General features: G+C 39.6%; 4 protein-coding genes across 8 annotated transcripts in view; 1 reads left to right on the forward strand and 3 right to left on the reverse strand.

Annotated features, from left to right (window-relative positions):
- Nucleotides 1-887: 887 nt before the first annotated feature.
- Nucleotides 888-6,142, reverse strand: LOC109992255 (GTPase IMAP family member 5). Of its 3 annotated transcripts, none has more exons than XM_020644782.3 (8): nucleotides 5,944-6,142; nucleotides 5,566-5,612; nucleotides 4,843-4,920; nucleotides 2,970-3,020; nucleotides 2,777-2,827; nucleotides 2,616-2,666; nucleotides 2,314-2,364; nucleotides 888-2,210 (listed from the first exon to the last, which is right to left on the reverse strand). In XM_020644782.3, the coding sequence occupies exons 2-8, from the start codon at nucleotides 5,603-5,605 to the stop codon at nucleotides 1,486-1,488; spliced, it is 1,047 nt and encodes a 348-aa protein (XP_020500438.2). In that variant the 5' UTR covers nucleotides 5,606-5,612; nucleotides 5,944-6,142; the 3' UTR covers nucleotides 888-1,485. The 3 variants fall into 3 exon arrangements, with proteins under 3 accessions (XP_020500438.2, XP_020500437.2, XP_065805626.1); XM_020644781.3 differs by having other exon boundaries at nucleotides 5,566-5,675; nucleotides 5,944-6,141; XM_065949554.1 differs by having other exon boundaries at nucleotides 5,566-6,141.
- A 139-nt stretch (nucleotides 6,143-6,281) lies between these two features.
- xrcc6 (X-ray repair complementing defective repair in Chinese hamster cells 6) lies at nucleotides 6,282-11,415 on the reverse strand. Of its 3 annotated transcripts, none has more exons than XM_020644822.3 (13): nucleotides 11,304-11,415; nucleotides 10,662-10,751; nucleotides 10,268-10,380; nucleotides 10,014-10,155; nucleotides 9,481-9,732; nucleotides 9,124-9,310; nucleotides 8,770-8,956; nucleotides 8,398-8,566; nucleotides 7,891-8,052; nucleotides 7,622-7,751; nucleotides 7,293-7,393; nucleotides 7,071-7,187; nucleotides 6,282-6,885 (listed from the first exon to the last, which is right to left on the reverse strand). In XM_020644822.3, exons 2-13 carry the CDS (start codon nucleotides 10,732-10,734, stop codon nucleotides 6,686-6,688), a joined length of 1,833 nt encoding a protein of 610 aa, XP_020500478.2. In that variant the 5' UTR covers nucleotides 10,735-10,751; nucleotides 11,304-11,415; the 3' UTR covers nucleotides 6,282-6,685. The 3 variants fall into 3 exon arrangements, with proteins under 3 accessions (XP_020500478.2, XP_065805624.1, XP_065805625.1); XM_065949552.1 differs by lacking the exon at nucleotides 11,304-11,415 and adding an exon at nucleotides 10,843-10,898; XM_065949553.1 differs by lacking the exon at nucleotides 11,304-11,415 and adding an exon at nucleotides 10,865-10,884.
- A 123-nt stretch (nucleotides 11,416-11,538) lies between these two features.
- desi1b (desumoylating isopeptidase 1b) lies at nucleotides 11,539-14,595 on the forward strand. Its single transcript, XM_020644776.3, has 6 exons — nucleotides 11,539-11,887; nucleotides 12,063-12,084; nucleotides 12,186-12,255; nucleotides 12,412-12,521; nucleotides 12,924-13,046; nucleotides 13,136-14,595. Exons 1-6 carry the CDS (start codon nucleotides 11,800-11,802, stop codon nucleotides 13,215-13,217), a joined length of 495 nt encoding a protein of 164 aa, XP_020500432.1. The 5' UTR covers nucleotides 11,539-11,799; the 3' UTR covers nucleotides 13,218-14,595.
- A 1,496-nt stretch (nucleotides 14,596-16,091) lies between these two features.
- shisa8b (shisa family member 8b) overlaps nucleotides 16,092-22,300 on the reverse strand; it is a 42,107-nt gene continuing 35,898 nt past the window's right edge. Inside the window, exon 5 of the mRNA XM_020644774.3 lies at nucleotides 16,092-21,991. Coding sequence (XP_020500430.1) covers nucleotides 21,399-21,991 — 593 coding nt within the window. The 3' untranslated portion in view covers nucleotides 16,092-21,398. The remainder of the gene's footprint in view (nucleotides 21,992-22,300) is intronic.

Below are 22,300 nucleotides of genomic sequence, written 5' to 3' on the forward strand. Positions count from 1 at the left end.
TAGCCTCGTGGTTATGCTGCAAGCCCCATGTAAAGAGGCTATGGGCCTATATATAGAACTTTCTTTTGTTGGTATATTCTTTGTTTTTGTACCGCCTGGATTGTAATTAGTCATGTTTACTTAATGATGTTATTGTCCATGTTGTGCTTTTTGATGTTGGCGGACTGACACGCTGAAACATTTGGTTGATCCTCAGTTAATGTGTTTGAATAATCCCATGAGGGATGGTTCATGTGAATGACAAAAAATAAAATATTTATTCATTCATACGTTTTGGATGCCATTTTTGTATTTTGTCGTGTAATGTTGCAGCTACTTTGCAATACAAGCAAAGAATGAGACCAGAAAAGCCAGATGTGATAGTTTTCTTTGATGGCAACAAACTTTGTCCAATCGGCAGTGAGGGCAGTCAAGAAAACTGATTTTAACAGCTGTGTCAAGTACTGCTGAAGGGACACAACGTACATATGCAACCACAGTCATTATTCACACCTTACTCAGATAGAAAACGTTACAGCTCCAAATCTGGGAGATTTTCTCTTTTACCTATAAACAGCTTAACAGATGCCAACACATGGTGTGTTGATAATTGTTGCGTTCATCTTTAGCACCATCTCTCTTTCTATTTGTCTGGTGGTCAGACTCAGACTCTTGATGGCAAGAGAGTGTGATGAGCTAACTATTTGCTCTTCACTATCTTCCTCCAGCTATTCAAACAGGATCCCAGAGCCAGCACTAATCAAGACGACTGGAATTACATTTTGGAGTGGATGTTTTTCTTCACGACCACCTTTCTTTTTCTCATGTCAGAGGTCAGAAGACAGGCCAAGTCCTCTATTTGATTGGTTTAGGTCACCATATTTGGATTCCAGTCAAAAAATCAAGAGCAGGAGAGAGGATCTTTATTGAATTTTTAGAAAAAAGCAGATGCATACATGTCTACACCAGGATGACTATGAAGGTGAGTATGTTTACATATCTGCAGAAAGAATAACAGTATATGATATAAAATTTAAAAATATGGGACAGAACATTCATTAATGTTTAATAATCACAGCTGAAAAATGCGATGTAGAAGATTGCACTGAACACATCGAACAGCACTCCTGAACTCTACTCGCAGTATGACCTGAGTTCATTTTCCCTGATCATTTTTAAAGTTGAATATCTCTTGTAAATTACAAAATGATGGGGGATACAAAGCATGGAAACAAACACAACATAGACACAGGTTTAAACTAAAGAGTAAACTGTCATCAACATATCATAACACACCAGAATAGGAACATTAAGAGTGAGTAAGCCTAGAGGTAACCAAATGTACCCATCTAATGATGGAAACTAAAGGCAGCCAGTGGTAGTGCATTCATCTGTTCAGAGGTAAGCCAGCGCATTGGCAAAAATTACTTTGTGCAAAAAATAACCGCTCTATTTTTAAAATTGCATGTTCAGCAGTTGTAAGACTGACCAACCCCATCTCTTTGTTTACATGTGACCCAGTTTTCTAGCCACTTCAGAGGTCATGTCAGCTAACAGCTCCTCCCTGATGCGGTCCTCCCTCCTCTGCAGCTCGTGCACAAAATGCCCTCTCAGTGTCTTCATCTCCATCACACGACCCAGCAGATGCTTGCGCAGCACACTCTGCTCCTCCAGGGGGCGGTCTGGAGTGATATCCACCAGTTCTGGCCTCTGGTCACAAGGAGACAGAGCCCTTCTTAGACCCCCAGCATCTCCATCCAGCAGCTTTTCTATTGTCTGTTTCCGGCCTCGATTGACTACATGGGTAAACACCGGGAGGATATACTCCACAGCCCCGTCTCCAAACAGTTCATGTGTGGCCTGGATCGCCTGAGCCGCTTCCTGGTTGATCCCTGTGCTCGACTCAGGAGCTGGGATCACGAGCAGGAACACGTGTGGTCCAGGACTGGCGAGCTGGAGGCTCCTCAGAGCTTCCTTGGCTCTTTTGTTGTTCCCCAAAGAAGGCCCCAAAATATCCGGGGTGGCGATCACTGTAACCTCTCTCCCATCTAACAGAGTCTTTATCTTTGTACTCTCTGTTAGATGACCTATGGGTTGCTTTGTCTCCCTGGTGCCCAACAAAGTATTTGACAGCGAGGAATGTCCTCCATTGGGTCCAATGAGGATCATCCTCAGGCCTGGTACGTTGGTTGGATCTATCTCTGACTCCAGTGTCCCATCGTTTGATGAACCTGCAGAATTTTTTTTTTTCTTTTTAGTAGATACATTTTCAAAAAAGCAGAAAAGCTGAGATTCTCAGTATAAACCTCAACTGGGCTTGAGAGGTAAACCAACCTGTGACTTTTCTAATGAGGGCTCCCAGCCACTTGAACTTAGAGGAACATCCTGATGGAGGAACAGATTGTTACTCAGACGGTTTAACTGTAATTACAGGCCTATAATTATTATGTAGATCTATCTCTAAAATAGACACGCCCCCCCTGAGATACTAAATTGCTGTCATGTGTGTGGTGAGTTTCTGACTCACTTCCTCTCATTTTCCCAACCTACCCATTCTAACTGTAAATTTTCCCCTGACCTTCACTAAAAGCCAATTTGAAGCACACAGGGTCAATAAAAACACAGTGAGCCCTCACCTACGAAGAACTTCCAAACTCGAGACAGCCATTTACACAAGCTCTGGATTCCTGGACAAGACAAGGACAGAAAGGTAAGATATGACTTATCCAGAGGTGACATGAGACATGTTGTAGTTTGTTTCAGATGCATTAAAAATGAGTGATTGTATATTATATACCACGCAGGGTTCCCACCAGGTGGCTCACCCAGCCCCAGAGGGCTGACAGACCTAAAGCAGAAACACAGATTCATTTTCTGCTGATTTTGTTTCCCATCATACACAAAGACAATTACATTGTGTACTGTACTTATTTATAGGGTCCGGGTCGTTAGACTTCTGACATCTGACCATTAACTTAAACTTCACTCACCAGTAAGAGAGCAGAACAAACGTATCGGCCATCGGATCAGAGCTGGGAGGGCTGCAGAGGAAACAGACTACTTTCAGTACTTTCCTATTTTCTTAGTTTTCATGTGATTGTTTCACATATAGCATGTTAAGACCTCAAATTCAATCAGTAGAATCATTGCAAACATGAACACACAATCTCTGGCTTTACTGGGACTGGCTGGAAAAACGAGATTTAAAAAAATGAGATTTAAAAAAAAAAAACAGGTTTTAACACAAGGTGACATGATTTTAACCTGCATGTTTCAGTCACAGAAGGGAAGGCATAACGAGTGTTGGCAGCCATCTTGACAGTTTACAAGTATTACTTTTCCTTTTCCTGGGCCTGAGGAAGGGTTTGGCCCTGGCATTAACATGAATCCTTAGTGATCCAAAAACATCTGACTAGCTCTAAGCACAGGCGTGAAAGAAACACATTGATGACAAGTTTTCCCTTGGACCACATTTGGACGGCCTAGTGCCCTGTTTCCAGGACTGTGATGCAGAGTGATAGATTACTGATCTGTCATTTGGACTGATTATATATTTCAAGGCAATGCTGCGTGGGAATGATGGGACTAATGGCATCTTTTATTGGTTTAGTAGGGAAGTGCATTTCAATACTTTATGGCCACATCTCAGCTCCACCAACAGGCACATGTTAATGCAAGTAATAAAGGACCCATTGAACCTGTTAGAGAATGTTAAGTTCAGTAGCCTGATTGCAAATTGCTCTAACTATACAAAATTCAATAATTAACAGGAGTTAAACTAATAATAAATCAGAATGCAACCCTCCACTATACTACTCTACAGAGAACAGTTTAGACCTGCTCTTTTTTTTAAAGTGCCTTGAGATAACATTTGTTATAAATTGGTGTAATACAAATAAAATGGATTGATTGATCTACATGTACATACATATGACAGTCAGTAAGTAAATAATCAGAAATCCCTTTACATGGGACAGTTCTGTGCTTCATTACCAAACATGTTCATGAAACATTAAAAAAAAGCTTTACCAGGTCTACTCAGTTACATACCTTGGTTGCCAGTGTGTATAACAGTATAATATATATGAAATAACTTGTACTATAATAACCCATATTAGTAATAGACCCATTGTGAAAAGCATTATTCAAATAGGATCCTTATCATTTCAAAGTTTAGGGTCAGTGTTAGTCTATATTTTATAATGGACTAAAATGTAAATCTTTAATCACGATGGAAAAACTGTTTGCAGTTCAAACTGTTTTTAATGGCTCTAATGTCCTAACCACTAGGCATTACATCCTTCATGCTAGACAATCAGGAGTTCAATGTACATTTGATAAGAACTATTTACGTCTACGGATTTGCATACAGTTTTTGCATTTGCTCAGTAGTTGAATTCAGCAGGACAGTAATGGGGTAAATGTGGGCCTGGCAACAGAGCCAACACTTGTTAGTGTGAATAATTGATTAATTAAATCGCAGTTGTATTTGGTATTTTGACCATTTGAAAAAGATTGCCTGTTTTATCCTTTAGAACAGTGTGTTTTTGATCAATGAATGAATAGATCTGTTCTTGTAAATTGGTACACTGTATGTAAACTGTTATCAATAAAACTGAGGGAAGTTAAGGTCGTCCTCTGTGAGAACAACCCTGATGAAATAATCATGGATGTCTGTTCTCATCAAAGCCATTTCTCATACGAGCTGACTTTCACATTTTATGTTGCTGTCTTTCTTCAGTGCTCAGTACGACCTCTGAGGAGAAGAGGTTAGTCAATACTCTTAACAATATGGCTTCTGTGTCAGTGGAAGTCTCCGTTTTGCCAAATTCATAAGAAGATGTATGTGTGTGGATTACTGACTCTGTGAGAATCTGTAGAGAAGATACCCCACTACAGTAAAAGCTCCCATCTGGACATTGCTTCCATTCAGCCACCAGCCTAAACAGAGAAGAGAGGAAGGAAAGCACCACATTAGGACTGTAATGTTGTACACAACTTATCATGTGATTAACCTTCGACCTACTTCTCTAAATCCTAGGAAACTTTCAGGGCTTTGTGTGGGTGAGTTTGTGTATGAAGGTTTACAGTCAAATATCTTTTATTTTAATCTTAACATCTTTATCATACTCTGTTTTTATGGCAGACCACTTGAGCACAATATGAGATATGGCAGCTCAGATAAAACAGCACATAAGTTTCAGGCAAACTATTTAATGAAATGCTTTTGAAGTTGTTGTGTAGTACATAAAATGCTTATTTTGTGTGTGAATTTACTCAAGACTTAAAAGTGGAAAACCAGCCTTGGATTTATCATACTTATTTTGAAAAGCTTACCCGGAAGTCAAAAATACTTTGGTGTTTATGAGTTATACTGAACGATAAGTGATGTGCTAATATTAAACTCCTGCCGGTAAGTAAGTACTCAATAACATCAGACAATATAATACTTAAACAGAAATGTGGGTTATTCCTAATTTGAATTGTTTTTATCAAAGAATGAAAGTTAAAAAAACACTTTTATTTCATAGAATATCCCATATGTATTTGTTAAAGGTATAATTGACGAAAAAAAGTGTATCTCACCTGCATCCTCCGTGTTGTCTCTTTCACACTGACACTCCATTTCTACTCTGTTGAAGTACCTTCAGTCACTTTTATAGTAGCGGAACACGTTACAGCACTTCTGCCCACAGCTTTCAAAATAAAAGCCCTAAAAGTTACGTTTCACACGTCCATTGCGAAAACAACAACCACCCTCGAAACAGCAATAACATCTGGATTCAAGCTTCAATAACAGCGAATGTTAAGTGTCTGTACATGATTTTGAAAATTAAGTCAGTCCAATAACTCTTCATAATCAATCAGTTTCAAAACCTAAGCACAAAACCTTGAGCAAACTCTATAAATACATGTTGTAACCCATTATCTTACAGCAATGCCAGGTTATTACTAAAGCTTTACCTGCTGTGTAGTCAGATTATCCTAAAACAGGAATGACATCTACTTCCACTTAAAACCTGTTGAAACCAACACGAGGTCCATGTTGTGTGTGATCCCTTCTTCCTGCTGTTGTGTGGAAACCTTCTCCTGTGCAGGCCTGCCCTCAGCTGGAACTCTGCTCTTTATTGTGCTGAGAAAACAAAGAAGTATGAAGGTCCAGGTATGCTGATTATGCTGCCGTCTTACTTAGGATGGACACACCTTTTCTCTGCCACAAGAAGAACCTGAAAGGCTGCTTAATGTGTACGGTTTACTGACTCATGCAGATATTACAATAGAACAAAGTATAAACAGGGCAATAAAAAGAAAGTGTTTTATTAATGCAACATGGAGCAACACTTGTTACAGTGTTTTTATGTAAAGAAAAGTACAAAACTTTTTTATGTTTACATCCAACTCAAGCAGTTTGAAGGCACCTGAACACAAAACAAAACAGAAAAATCAACTTTTTTAATTTGACATTCAAACATGATTTATGTTTAGCACTTAGCTACACTTAACCATGCAGCCTTGCAAAACAGAGGTAAAAAAACCATGTTTGATCCTAATAAGAACTTATTTGTTTGAACATTTTCCCCGTCTGTCTCAAAATCCACAGCTGTGAAGACATATTTGTATACCTGGAATCAAGTGTGACATCAGAAAATCTGATCTTTAAATGTTTGCCTGCTCATAAAGGCAGATTGAGGTTATTTCTAACCCCTCATGACCCCAGCTGGGCGGTAAGTGCATCTATCAGCTCCTGTTTCCTGGTCCCGGTGGTTTGAACCCCAAACTGTTTACAAGCCTCTTTCAACACCGGTACGGTCAGCTTTCCCAGGGTGCCGTTCTGTAAATGGGCCTTCAGTGCATCTTCTCCCAACTCTACTTTGGGTTTCTTCTCAGCCGCACCTCCGGCGTCAGCTGAAAATCAATTAATAAAGAAGATGTTTAGTCAAAAATGTTTAGTCTTTTTGTTACCACATGATTTATCAAACCCTTACAGGTACTTTGTTCTAAGAAAGGAATCTCATATCTATGGTATCATAATGCAGAACAACAAAGATACAGCAATTTTGCTACGTTTCTGTTTTGAGGCCAGCTCTGACCTGTTTTGCGTTTGGCAGCTGGTTTGCTTTCAGGGTTGTATCCGTCAGGGTAGACCAGATCTTTAAACTCTTCAACCAAAGGTCCAAGACGGCGATCAATCTGGTCTACCTTTGGCACTGAGACAAAGAAAAGGGGGAAAGATGAGTGAGTGCACACAGAGTGAAAGAGGAACAACTAGCTATACTATAAAAGATACTGAGCTCTTTAAACGTTTGTCTTACTGATGAGGTCCTCTGTGTCCTCTGGAGCCATCATATCTAAAGCCAAGGCCTCCAGGTTCCTGTAATGCTGCTGGATGACGGGGTTCTCAAAAGCATCACTCCTGCATTAAAAACACATGGAGATGTTACAGGAATAAAAACAAAGCATGGCCTTGTTATCAGCAGAGATCACTCTTCAATCAAATGTATGCCCCGCATTGAGATATCATTTTTAAGTGGCAAAACAACAACACCAAACACACTTCAGTAATTTCAATACTGTGCCCTTTTCTTATCAAACAGCTGAAAGTGTAAAATATCTCTGTAAAGCACTGATCATGTGCAGGAACCTGTATTTGAAGTGCAGCTTGGCGACAATCTCCTTCATCTTGTCCACTTGTGTTTGTGAGGCTGATGGGCACTGGGGAGTATCCAGAGTCCGCATGTCATCAGCATATGGCAGGTAGATGACATTGAAACCTGACACAGATGAGAAAGGAGAAGATTGTGATCCAGCTTCAGTAAAACACAGTGATATGGACAATAAAATATGACCCTATCTTGTGTATTACTATGAACTGAAAAGCTAAATACAGGGACAGAACTTGGCACATATTACCTGGAGGTGTAATCTGTACTTTCCCCTCGTCGACCTGTTCTTTTTGAGGCACCAGGGCGACAAATCGAGGGGATAAGTTTCGTCGAGCGATGCAGCGACACAAAGCGAACACATTCTTCTCGCTACATTTTGTCATCAAGGCAGAGAAGAGGCAAGCGCTACCTAAGGTGGAAAACATAAAATTTAAGAGATCAGCAAACATACAATACTGCACCATTATTCACTTGAACATACATTCACAAGACTGTCCTAATAAACTACACATTAAATCCTCAGCACCAGAAATTATCATTCATATTGAATAAAAAAATAAAATACATTTTTTTCGGGTTCTACCATTTATAAGCTGGACTTTGTATAAAATTAACATTTGTATTTTTATTTTTAAAAACTTTCTGCCAACTTTAGGTCTTTATTTACATACAATAAAAACTTAGTAAGTAAAAAAATGTTTTTTCAGGCCGTGAACAATGATGAAAACACGTTCAAACAGACAAAAGCTGCTACCTTTCACCTCGCCCTCCTCAGGATAGAGGAAGACAGCAGGTCGGATATGGTGGTGACGTTCGAGCGCCTCCATGGGTTTGAAACCAATCAGAAACAGTCCGGGGTCCTCGAACTTCCTGATGGCGTCCACCTCGTCCTTCTCCATCACAATCTGCTTTTTACCATAAGTCTACAACAGACGCACAAGAACAGACACAGAGAAAGGTAAGAACGTTACTGAGCAAAGAAATCACTGATATTTACTCAATTGCATGTCGATCAAAGACTGAATTCAAGTTAATTTTGCATTTGCAGTCAGTATGGACCTTTATTCAAGATGAACTGGTAAACAACAAAACAAAAAGTAAACAATTAAATTGTGTTGTCACTCACCATGGCTTTCTTTATCTCACTGGGCAGCAGCAGGCTGCCGGTCTGGGTGTGGAAGATGCGGGTTTTGCTGCGTACTGGCTCGTTGGTTTCTCTGTAGAGTCTGATGGGAGCTGGTTTCCGCGCTGTCACTGCAGTTGCATAGATTCCCACTGCTACATTTATGCCCTCACCAAGACAAAGGTTTAATCTAAAGTTGGCAGAGAGGGCAGGATGATGTGAAGAATTAGATAGGAGGCTTTAAGTAATAAAAAACACACAAAGATGAGGCAAAAAAAAAATGTGTCTACACTGTAGAAAGTCAGAAAAACTTTTATTTGCCCCAAATCAGAACAGCATCACTGATCTCTACTGTACCTGGCCATGGCTCTCTTCTTCAGCTCCTTGGCCCGCACCCTCTTCTGGAGATCCTCCAGTTTGTCACAGGGCTTCATTTGCAGTCCCAACTCACTCTCATCCTCTGGAGGACTTATAATGTCACGAAAGAAGGGCCCCACATTGAAGCCACCTGGTTTCATTAGATGCATTAAATCAATGATGACACCTAAGAGAAAAGAGAAAAGAGTCCATTACATACTGGCTATCAAAGCTTCAACATTTTTAATTCAAACTACATCTAAAGAATTTCAAATTTTCCAGGGCAACCTTTGAGCATTCAAACAAAAGCAATATTACATGAATGAGACACGTAGCAGTCTTTAAGTACAGACATACCAGTCTCTTTGAGGTCACTGGCTTTGGTGCGAGCCTGGCGGTCCTTGGCGCTGTCCCCCCTGTGTGGTTCATCTCTGCAGGTGAAGAGCATGAGTCGCTTGTGTGAGAGGCGAAGCTTGACGTCACTGTACAGGTTGGCGCAGCACCACAGGGCGTCCCCCAATGATGTCTCCCCACTACCCATCGTTTCCGCTGCTAGTTGGGCTCCTTTCTCCCCTCGCAGGGCGTCAACTTCCTGCACTCGTTTTGCACCTGAGAAAAATAAAGGTCAAATGTCATATGACAGACTAAGTACAGAAGCTATAACAGGGCTTTATGTTTGCTAGATATAGATCAAGATATTTAATGAAATAAACAGTTCTGCTTTGGTGGTTTTAAGTGAGCCTTTGCTTTTGTCAACAATAAAAACCTACTAAGAGGAATATTTGATCTGATTATATTTTTGGCAACAAACCTGTGCAGAAAAAAACATGAGACTAACAGATGGAGTTTGATCCTCCTGTGTAAGTCTAAACAAAAGTGAAGCATCTTACCAGGCTCATCAAGGTCGTGGTACACGTAGACATGCTTGAATGAGTTTGTTGGATTTTTGCTCTGCTCTGTGCCGTAGAAAACCAGAGCCACCAGGTCTCTGTGACTACTGATAATCTTACTGGTGTACACAGTGCGTACAACCTACCAAATAAATCAAGAACATTAGGGTATAGCAAAACAACCAATAGGGTTATTCTTTAATAAGGTTATGGAGTAGGTCACCCCAGAGCCTTTAGACAACTGGCCTTCTTACCTGCATGGTCATGTCAAAGTTAGAGGGTTGTCCATCTTCTCCTTTGATGAACATTTCCTTCGAGGCATCAACCAGGAAGACCAAACTGTCCCTCCCTGTGATCTTGTAATCTCCTGACAGGGACATAGAGCCCGATTTGTTCTTTTGTAACTTCAAAGGTTCAGAGAATGTCTTGACTGTTTTTTAAATCAAATGCGATCTGATATCAAACAAATCTAAACAACTTAAATTAAGTATGATACGTTTATAACACCAAACTGCATGCAAGTGTGATTACATCAAAGTTCCCAAACTAGCAGAGAGGATTGATGGCAAGATCAGAATGACCAATGGCAGCTTACAAAACAGTATTATTTATATTTCAGATGAGGTACCAAGGAGGATTTAACCTTACCTCCGGATAGTTCTCCCTCTTCTTGCTCTTCCTCATCATCCTCATTCCGGTAGTAGGCGTTCCACTCTGCCATTTGTACCTCTTACAGTTCTGTCAATTAATTCAACAGTATTCATAAGGACACAAAGCATTAAACAGCTTATTATCTAAAGCGGCATCTGACATGTAAAGTTTATAGTACCAGCTTAAGGTAGATGGCACACCTGACTTGTACTTTGTACAAACACTTAAATGAATCCCGACATAGCAGCAGGAAAATCCAAAGTGGTTACACCCAATTTCTATAACAAGAGATTGAGATAAATTAATGATTTGTTAGACTTCTCTATTCCAAATAGGCCGTGCTCCCTCAAAACTTTATACTTCTGTAGTAGTGTTATAATAACTACGAGATACAAAGCTATTCACTACGAACTATTTCACTTAAGCTCATCTTTACAAAGTGCATGCTTCCTCTAGTTGTTGTTTACTATGACTAGCTAGCTTAGCATGTCATTAGCCACTGTTGGTTTCAATCGTAGTTATGCTGTCACTTACGTGTCACGTATCTTTCTTATTACGCACGCAAACTTTATGGACTAAACAAGAAATACAATGACCTGAATACATATTTAATAACTGAAGAAGCATAAACACACTCACATGCTGTGTTATTTCACTTTCTGCATACAAGTCCAGGCAAGTCTTTCAATGACTGGCGCACTCAGCTGCGCATGCGTGAACGAGCACGCTGAGTCGTGCGTTGCAGCTCGTCGTCTATTGGACGCCATTCTGCCAATCAAATATACTGGCCAATCAAACTGAAGTAGGAGGGATTTGCGACACCGGAAAGGGTTCACTCTCCATGAGAATGCACTTTTTTTTTTTTGACAGTTGTGATATCCAGTAGGACAGTGTCAAAGTTCCTGTCGGGCTACTACCGGCACATTTATATTTTGTTATTTATTTATTTCCTTTCATTTGAGACAGCTTGTGGCCTGTGTTTTTTTTTTTCCAGTTAAAGTTTGACAAACTTTTTGATAAAGTTTTGTACATTTTGGTTTTGGTAGGTGAGCCAGCCGGACTCAGTGGAAGTGACTCAGCTACTTTACAGTAGGTTAGCTAAAGGTGTCACTTTGAAGAAATTCCTTGTTAAGTCATGGAGCAAACGGGCTCTTACCCTGTGATGTTGTACATTTACGACATATCCAAAGGCATGGCCCGTCAGCTGAGTCCTCTCATGCTGGGTGAGTATCTGCTGAACTACCTGTTTGTTGATGTTATAACTCAGTATATCATGGAGCTGGGATTATACTGCTTGTTGAACACTGAGCTTGTTTTACTGCAAACCTGTTGAACATACACATTTGGATTAAGCCCATTTCGATTGAGTAATTTTTCTTTCTTCTTTTACTGTCACAGGGAAACAACTTGATGGAGTATGGTGAGTGTAGCTTCCTGAATGCTCAAGTTGTTGTTGTCTGAACACTTGAAAGAAACTACTTTCATTGGCTTGGTTTCACAAGATGTTGATTTGTCTCACAGGCACACCGCTATTGTGGTCCATGGAAAGGAGTACTTCTTCGGAGCAGCAGGCATCGACAGTTGTTCACCTGCAAGACATTTATACTTTCTATACCTAGTTGCCATTTTTATTACTGTATATGGAAATTGAAATACTTAAAATGTAGCATACCATGAAACGTTTTTCCAAAGTTTGTGGAACAAGGTGTCAACTGAGGTGTTTCTGTGTGTGTCCTGTTTCTCTCAGAGTGGCACTGTATTGGGTGATCCTGACTCCGTAGTGGATCTGGGCTCCACTGAGGTGCCTGAAGAGATATTTAAGCATTATTTGACTTCACTGGCAGAGTCAACGTACAGGTACATGCTCAGTCCACAGATTTAATCCCCAATTGGACCAACTCAGAGATCAGGGGTCGCTTTTCCATGACAAGGACATAAACATTAGTTTTGTAGTAGGCTCTTATTTTCGTATTTTTCACAAAGTCGTTCTTAAAATAAAATGTTAAGCTTATGGAATATAGAAGTGAAGATTTCAATAGAAATATTCACAAGGTGAATGCTCCACCGTCTTTTAAAAAGTAATGTATTTAAAGTTTCACACTTCTAAGTTCTCTCTGTTATCTCTCCATCAAAACATCTCTATCTTGTCTTTTCCTGACACTGAACCGCCCTTCTCCACCCCGTCTGTTCTCGGTCATTCCTCTTAACTTGTACATCTGCTCGTCTCTTTCTCTCTCTTTTTTGTCTCTCGCTGCACAGAGGTGACAAATACAACCTGTTTGAGCACAACTGTAACACTTTCAGCAGCGACGTGGCTCAGTTCCTCACAGGCAAAAAGATCCCGTCGTACATCACCGACCTTCCAGCTGAAATACTTTCCACGTGAGTCGGCAGATAAATGAGTCGTTGTTTTTTGACTTACTTTATGTTTTTTGTTTCCAGTGTAACTCTCCAATGTGTTTCCTTTTTAGGCCTTTTGGTGAAGCTCTCCGTCCCTTACTGGACTCTGTCGCCATTCATCCTGGAGGCAACAACATAAGTGGACAACAATAGATAAGACTTGAATTCAAGAGAAAGTACTGTCATATGTGGGCTCAGGTGAGACCACCAGCAACATCTTGATCACATCTCTCCTTTTGAATACACAGCTTCGTCCTTTAATAAGGTGCCTTTGTATGACAGTCGCCACATATCCCTCATCACTTCACCTCCTTTGGTGAAGTGTAGATGTACCGTGCACATCTTGGCTTCACAGTTTAGATCCTGTTTTGATCTCCAGGGATGATGTTTGTTGCAAATTATCACATGTCTTCAAAACGTTTGTTGCTTCATCCTCTGTTTTAAATGCGCGCTAAAGAGACTTTTAAGACAGCCACAAGGCCACACACTGTTTACCCTAAAATACCGACATGTCCTCTTGACAAACTCCTTTTGACATATGTTGAATATATATGATGGTATTTGTTGATCCATTCTCTAATTATTCTTTACAACACGTCATCATTAGTTTAAAGTCTTTAGTCCGAGGTCATTATTTTGACAAGACTGCAGTCCAAGAGAAAAGCCATCATTAGTTAAGGAAGAAAACAGCGTCCTGTAAAACCATTCTGTTGGTCATACTCCTCATTCAGGGTTTTATAAAATACCATCAAACCAAATCTAAAGGTTGGACACTTGTATACACATATAACCTCAGAGATGCTTCATTCAAATACAGGACCAATTCTCTGTATATCAGTCTGTTTCTTTACTCTACATGACTTTAACAACTCTACATTTAACAACTTTATACAGACATACTGATTTATATCCAGCGTTTGTATCTGATATAACTTAATATCAATGTTTTGTACAGCTTCTATTGACATGAATAAGCTAGTCATAGTTAGTTATATTTACAGACGGTGTTAAGCTAACAGCATTAGCCTTTAATCCTTCCTTGACGTAAAAATAAAGTTTATTCCATCAGTGTTTGTACCCTCAGATTATGCTCCTTTCTTATTAAACTATATGATACTTGTATACGTTTTGTTTAGTATAATATTATTAAGCCTACCTGATAATGCTACAGGGTGTCTGCAAGTAGTTGAAAATGATACATTATCGGAAATGTAATTGTTTTAAAATGCCATTAAAGTCACCTGTAATTTTTAAAATGTGAAAGTGTAAGACTTGATGGGATCTCATTTTTTTAAATTTTGCACTGAAGTGACTGAAATGTGTAATAGGTGATTCTAATCGTGGATAATGTATTTGAGTTAAAATCTTCTTTATATACAAGATGATCATTGGAGAGAAATCTAGAGATTATTTTTGATTAGAAAGGCGTCTTCTGATCATCAGAACTATGTTGGATTTGACACCCTGCACTTTGTTATATATGTGAAACTTAACTTGAGTTGTGACATTAAAATACTCTTTGTATCTTAAAGTCATTGCCTTTTGACCCTGTGTTATGTTGAAGGACGGCTCATCACATCACTGTTCTCACATTATAACTATAATCAGTGTTTATAATTTGGCAGAAGGGGGAATGTTTCTTTAGTCAGTGTTGAGAAGAACATGAGGTTTTTTTTTTATAGCATTTAAACATCATCTGACTGAAGAAATGGAAGATTAATATTTCAAGATAAAAACTACAAACGCTTTGGAAGATGTAATTTAAAAAACAGCCACTAGGTGACACTGCAGACTCACTACAAGCAGGGGCAGCCCGTTTCTGTCACAACACATCAAGTCAGCACATAAAACTGAAATGTGATTACATTACAGTTCTAAACTTGAAGGGTGAACTGATGGTTACTGGGACATGTTTGGACTGGGACTGTTGCTGCTCACACTCCCTGCTGGGGAAGAACTGCAAATGTGATAAAGCTTCTGTCACAGGGAAGAGAAGCTGCTCTGAGGCTGTCTGCAACACACTGTTTGTGCTCGAAATCTCCAGTCAGGATATCTATGAATTATAAAACTCAGGCAGTGGGCAGCTGTGGCTCAGTGGTAGAGTCAGTCATCTCTCAACCAGAAGGTCAGGGGTTCAATCCCCAACTCCTGCAGCCACATCACCGATGTGTCCTTGGGCAAGACACTTAACCCCAAGTTGCTCCCTCTGCTTTGGTGGCTGGAGGAAGAATGTGCAACTTTTTGAGTTCAGTAGACGTCTCCCTCGAGCACCAGCATTTAACCAAAACAAACTGGGGAGTTAGGAATTAGAACGCACCATAATTAAGCATCATTAAACACAAGTGGCTGAAATAATAGTCCTTTGCTCGAGCTGCATTTGCCTGTTTCCTGCATTGTTTTGTTAGCAGGCTAATGTTAGCACACTGGTTAATTCATAGCTTCATATTGCACATAAATGTACACAGAATGACCGTGATCTAAAGACACTTGTGTGACATACTAATAAGCAGTCAGTAGGCTATGTATTTCTTCTTTTCTATTGTATAGTCCTGGACTAAAACAGCTTTTATACACAAGGCCGTCCTGTCTGACAGAACTCAGGCTTCTCACTCATTGTAGACAGTCATGTCTCAGAGAGATATTTAAATAGGATATATCTGATTTCTGCTACATTTACATGTAAAATGTTGCACAGTCTTCCTGATTGACACTTAACATAGTGCCATAAAAATAGTAACATAAAAGTGCCTTGAGTAGTCAGAGGACTAGAAAAGCGTTATACAAGCTCAAATCCTTTTACCATTCATTTTGAGTTTCATTCCCATACATTTCAAACAAACTACCCTTACTACTAAAAAGGATTGTTATAAACTCTCATATGTTTTTTTCTGCTTCTATTCACCTGAACCAATAGAAATCTGATGTCAAGTTGTCATTTAGTTTTATCTGATCGACTCGCTCTGCTCACTTAATCAAAAGTCCAACAACTCTGTGATCCAAACACAAGTCAGACCCCGAAGCCTCACATCAATTTTACAATCTTTAATGATTCATCTCCAATCTCCAGTCGCTAAACAATCCTCAGCGAACAACATTTCTAGAACATGTCATGTATAAATAAGCTTTTTGTTGTAATAAGAATACAGTTACATACATAATATACACCTTTTCTTTTTTTTTGCTCCATTCTGTATTTCACACCAATACTCTTTCAATATAGTTTCTGTTATGATTGCATTTATACATTTATCATCGCTCTGCTTTCTCTCCATTTTCTAAAAACAGACACCAGAACAAGAGAACCTCGTTCACTTGATGACATCTCTGTTGCGTTTACAGCAGCACATATCACACTCCGATCTGCTGCTTGAAAAAAAACAAAAAAACAGTTATAACCCGACTGCTGCATGCTCGCAAAATGTTTCACTGCAAATCTGATTTATACTCCACGGTGCTTGTTTTTCCACAGCATCCCATTCATCATTGTCAGTGCGGTGTAATTGCAAAACAGAAACGTTTTGACAACCTGTCTGATTTAAAGCTGCTTCGTCCTTCCCTACAGTAAAACTAGTGTCACCGTGTTTTTCCACCGCAGTGATGTGACAAACAGTGAAGTAGGCCTACTAAGTCCTCCTCTATTGCACATTTAAAAACTGCACCACTCAGCTAATCTATATCTCTATATGCATCATGTTCCATGTTAACATGAAAACACGTACTCTGTTCAAATTTGACATCAACAGCGATTATCATAAACACACTTTGAAATCAAAAGACTTGTCTCATAATACAGCCCTTTTCAAACAGAATACATATAAAATCACATTAAATAAGCATCTTCACACAGCTTTCATAAATAAAGCAGAACTCTGATGAGGTTTGCACTACATAAAACTTTTTTTAAAAAATGAACAAAAAGATGCACTGAACCTCATTTTGTTCTGGAAAATGTCACCGTATTAATGTACACACTAGGTTAAACATCTACCACAAATAGCCAAAACAAGTGGTTTGTTTCATCTACAAAGAGGTAAATAGTTTCAGGTGGAGGAAAAGCAAGATTTCATATAGAGAAAAAACATCAGAAGCACTTTCCCCAGTCAAAGACTTTCTATTGCTAAAAAATAATCCCCCAACACGTTCTGTGTCTCTAAACCGGCAGATTCCAACGTTTAAAAACTGACAACATCGAGCAATGAGAGCAAGTCATGTCTACCCAGAATCCTTTGCTGCACTGGCTGAAGAGATGTAACAAGAGGTGGTAGGTAACAAGTGTTTCGTTTCTTGACCACACAGTTGTTTGTAGTCTCTGAGATTACTTTCCTTTTGCTCAGCTTTCTAGACAACTTATCGTTTCGAGAGTCAGACCTGAGGTCATGAGGTCAAATATGGAGTGACCAGGTTTAGTTTCAAAGTAGCATTCATGTTAGGCACCTGAGTGAAACACCTCCTCCTGTTGATGAGGGACCTTTTTGGGGTGATCACACGTTCATTTTACGGGGTTGAACGTAAATTCAAATTTGATAGGATTGCATTTTCTGTATTTTGATTTTCTATAATCATGTTGCACAGCTGCTCGAATTAAATCATTTTTATTTGCAAAGTTGTAGAGTTAGTCAGAGGAGGAGGAGGACTGAGTTATTTCTTTATCAAATCTCATATATCATGTTGGCATGTCGCTGCACGAGGGATGAAGAGAACATAAATCATTTGTCTAGTTTTATAATCTAATTTGGATTAATAAAAGGAAGAATTTGAACTTCTTTTAAAAGAAAGTGTTTGTTTACATAATCTAATGTCTGATGTGTACTGGGTAACTTAACATGACAAACCCTCAAAGATTTATCATCCAACTCCCTTCAAGTCTATAAGAGAATTTATTATCTTTCAGCTTTTTTGGGGCGGTTTGGAACCCACAACTTTTCTGTTCAGGTTCAATTTGTCTGGTATCAAAGATCTGTTTGGTTAGTGTTGCAGTAATCGAAATCGGTCTTGGTATCAAGATCGGTCTCGAGACCGCTATTTGAAGGTCTCGGTCTCGTCTTGAAATCGAAAGCATTTTTACTCGGTCTTGTCTCAGTCTCAGACTGGGCCGACTCCGGATTTTAAATCAAGTCTGGTCAAGACCACCTCTGATAGGCTATTTTTCTATGTCATTACTGTGATGAGAAAGAAAATGCCTCTTTCTATCAATTCATTTGTAGTCCGATATTAACAACCCGGTGATGTCCGCAACCTGACGCTCCCCCTGCACACAAGTTGATGATTTTTCTGTGATATTTATGGTCCTTGTCTTGACTCGGCCTCGATCCCTAAATGTCTTGGTCTTGTCTGTGGATCCAGTTTGTGGATTAAGTCGAGCAGCTTTTTTAAAACTTTGCTTGCAAAACGTGAGTGAAAGAAGAAAATGAATTGTTTATAAAATGTTTTAAAAGTTTCAAAGAAGGGAAACTGTTGAAATGATACCTCGAGTGGGCGATGTTTCTCATGAGCTACAGACAGGACAATTATTAAATCGAATTATTTAGCTGAGATTCATTAGAGAATTACAATTCATTAATTTCCCCAAATTATTAAAGTTGAAAGCTTTTTGTTTCATGCTGATTATGCAGGCATTGTCTGGACTCTCTCCTTTAAGAGAAGAAAAGGAACTCTTTTCTAATTGATCACTCTTGTGCTTAGATTTATCGCTTTCTGTTGGGGAAGACGTCCCCATACATTTGACTTGGTTAATTCAAGTGGTTTGATGTGATGTCATTTGCAAAAACAGAAATGCGTCCTCGATGAAGCCCCAGCTGCTACAAAAGCCCTTAAAACTTTCACCAAATAAAGGGTTGAGCATAATAAAATACCTTCATAGCACAAACGTTATTACAGAACTTTCATGGACACATGTGTAATCATTAACAGTTCACTTCATCGTGCGGTTCCTGAGGGTGTAGCAGCCACTAACTTTCACCAACAAGTACAGTGGACAGTTGCACTTACTGTTGCACAAATCAGAGACAAGATGAGCAATGTTTAAACCTCCAGGCCTTGAAATGCCTCGGCGAATTCCCCTGCAATGGTGCCTGGGGGAGAGAAATTACACACAGGCATCCACATACATCCACACACTCTAAGTTATGACCCAGACAGCTGCGTAGTGAGAGACCCAGATCCACAGTGACTCCTTTGCTTTACCCCCGAGGAAGGAAAACATTCAGTCATGTACCTTTTGTTTTTCTATTTTTCCCCTACTCTCTCCTTCCTTTTTATTCTTTTCTAAAGAGTCCCAGCCCCTGGCTCTTACTATGTCCCTCTCTTTCCTGCTCTTCCCCTCTCTGGCCAGGATGGAGGATGATGGGAGCTGACATGATGGTGCTATTGTCCTCTCTGTCGAGTTAATGTGACCTCGGGGTTGCTGTCCATGTGTGCTGTGGCCTGATGGTACAAAAAAGCAGGGCATTGTATAGAGAGGGTGGGAAAGGCCAAAATGGGTAAAAAGAAAGCAGGAGAAAAACATCTGTGCATGGAGGTGTTTTAAGAAGGAGAACAGGGAACCTACAAAAAAATGTAAAAAAAAACCTGATTATAAAAGCGTCTGCAGGGCCTGGCTATGACCTGAATTGTGTTCCCTTGAGATGATTTGCGATTACTCTGTAACCAAATTGTATGTGATGAGTCAATATGAAATAATCCTTAAATCTTCTCAAATCAATCCACATGTTAATGCTCTAATTATTTTTGGAATGATTTTATGTAATCCAGTCAAATAAGGTTTTCCATTTCACAGAGATGTAAATTTAATCAGCCTTCAAAGATGCAGTTTAATAGTTCTGATTTGAATATGGTCGAGTACAGAAGGTTCCTCTGGAGCCAGATTACTGACTGATGGATTAGTGCACACACTTAGTTTGATGTGTATACCTTAAACTATAATAATTACATTTTACAAAAGAGATATTTGGCTTATATATGATATTTTTTGGCAGACTTTTTTAAGGGTTTTTGGAGCAAACACAACTAAAGTGCTGCAGGTAAGGGAAAATTTTAGTCCAAACAATGTAATTTATTGTGTGTGCAAAAATTGATAAGAAAACGAATCCAACTAATGAATCTCTGTGATAGATTTTTTGTGTTTCTGCCCTTAGTGGCTTGCTGCTGTGGAGGAAATCATGCAAAATGTCTGAATCGCTTCCAGTTAGATGCATTATAGCTAGAAGTATGGATAAAAACTCTCTTGTCTGTAGAGTACATTTGTAAGCAACTAGCTAGCTTAGCTTATACAGAGACTGGAAACAACGGGAAAGCAGCAAGCCTGGATGTTAAAAGGAAACTAATCTCCATAAAGCACCTCTAAAGCTGATGAATTATTGTTTCATCCTTATTAAACTATATCATGACAAGACTCCAGGATGAACTGCACTCATATTGTTATGTGACTGTTGCTAGACTTACCTAGCTTAGGATCGGTTAGCTCAGCAAAAGCAAATTATTGCTTTGCTATTGCTAGGCTAAATGTGAGACGGCAGGAGCCTCTATATTGCACAGTACTAAAAATCTTCTTTTCTTACTTTTGGTAAGAAAGACTGTATCCTAAATGTTAAATATTTATATATGGGTTATATCTTCTTGTTGCCAATAAAGCTTAAATATTGTTGTGCCATCAAATCCAAATAATTGGTATTTGAAGTTTAACATCTTGTAAGAAAATCCAAGAAATTGCTCTTAAAGGTTATAATACTACATTTACATAAAATCCAGCAAATGCCAAGAGCTGCATGGTTGAACAGATTGTGTGTATAATGTCAGAAAATATTGGCTCTGAGTGTGGTTTTTTTTGTCAGTTCCAGACTCATTATGGAATCTTATTGTCAACCAAACCGTCATGTACAAATGACCTTACCCTTACTTTAGTACTTGGCCAACCCAAACTCACCGTTCATGCCTGACAAATCAGACAAGAAATCAACATTTTAACTGTCACCACAGTAAGAAAGATTTGTTTTTTCTGCTCTCATGTTCCTTTTCCTTAAAAGCCCTGTTGAAACACAAAACCGCACTTCAATGCCAAAACTGTGGTGGTGAAGGTTGTGTGATCTATTGGAGCCTGAGAGAGGATTCAAGCCAGCTTGTTACATTTCCTAACAAATATCTGTTCTGTAAGAGTTGTGGTTCTTCTATGCTGTTTTTCACTTGAGTATCACAGTTCCCACTTTCTAAAAAACACCTATTTTCATCTACTTAATCTGAATGTCTCATCATTTGGGAAAACTGTCCCAAACTCTGGCACTGAGCTAACCCCAAAGACTAGTATAAGTGTTCTTTTGACACTGCATTAAGCCTTCACACTCAGACGGTCACCTCAGTTGTACTGTGGGTGGAGTAGCTCTTTTGTCTTGTGGGGTGGTAGTAGGGGGGCTGAGATGGGTGTTGAGAAGGGTGTTGAGGAGGGTGTTGAGAAGGGTGCTGTCCCGGAACATGCTGCCCATGCCTTGCCCCCTCCCCGGCTCCTCTATACATCCCTCCATAGGGCTGTCTAAAGAGGTCCGGCATGTTCTCTATGCTCTGCTGCCTCCTGGTCGAGTAGAACTGTCTACGGTTGGAGCCGTGCATGGTGGAGGAGGAGGACGGGTGCGCAGGGGCTGAAATCTGCCTGTGGACGTGTCGGGCAGTCGGCTCCCAGGCTCTGAACGCCGAGCTTGAGAGCATGGGGTGCGTGGTGGTCTTGGGAAGATGCGAGTGCTCCATGTGGCTGGATGGGATTTGGATGGAGAGAGGGGCTTGGAGGTCGTGGTGTGCTGTCACATGCTGGTGGATGTATGACTTCTCTTTAGGTTGTATGGGCACAGGCTGGAAAGCAGGAGGCGCCACCGCCACTGGCTGGTAATGAGAGAAGTCCATGAGCGGGAAGCTCTTGTAGTAACTCTTAGACGCACTACTTGCTGTAAAGAAAAGAGGGGTGGGTGAGTACAGTCAAGTGATGTCTTCAGTTACCTTATATCATGACAGTTTACTATATTAGTGTTTGACATCATTTTATCCCAGTTAACAGCAGAAATCTCTTAATATGGTGATATAAATATATATGAGCAGGCTTGCCATGACTTGTTCGGCATAATCAAAAGGATGTGAATTAGGGCTGAACAATAAATTACATTTTTATTGTCATTGTGAAATGTGCAAAAAGCAAAAGGTTAAACACTACTGTAACATACACAAGAAACAGTTTCTGTCAAATTGAAACTTTTAGA

Source organism: Labrus bergylta, chromosome 21 (assembly GCF_963930695.1).
Source record: "Labrus bergylta chromosome 21, fLabBer1.1, whole genome shotgun sequence".
In the NCBI taxonomy this organism is placed as follows: Eukaryota; Metazoa; Chordata; class Actinopteri; order Labriformes; family Labridae; genus Labrus; species Labrus bergylta.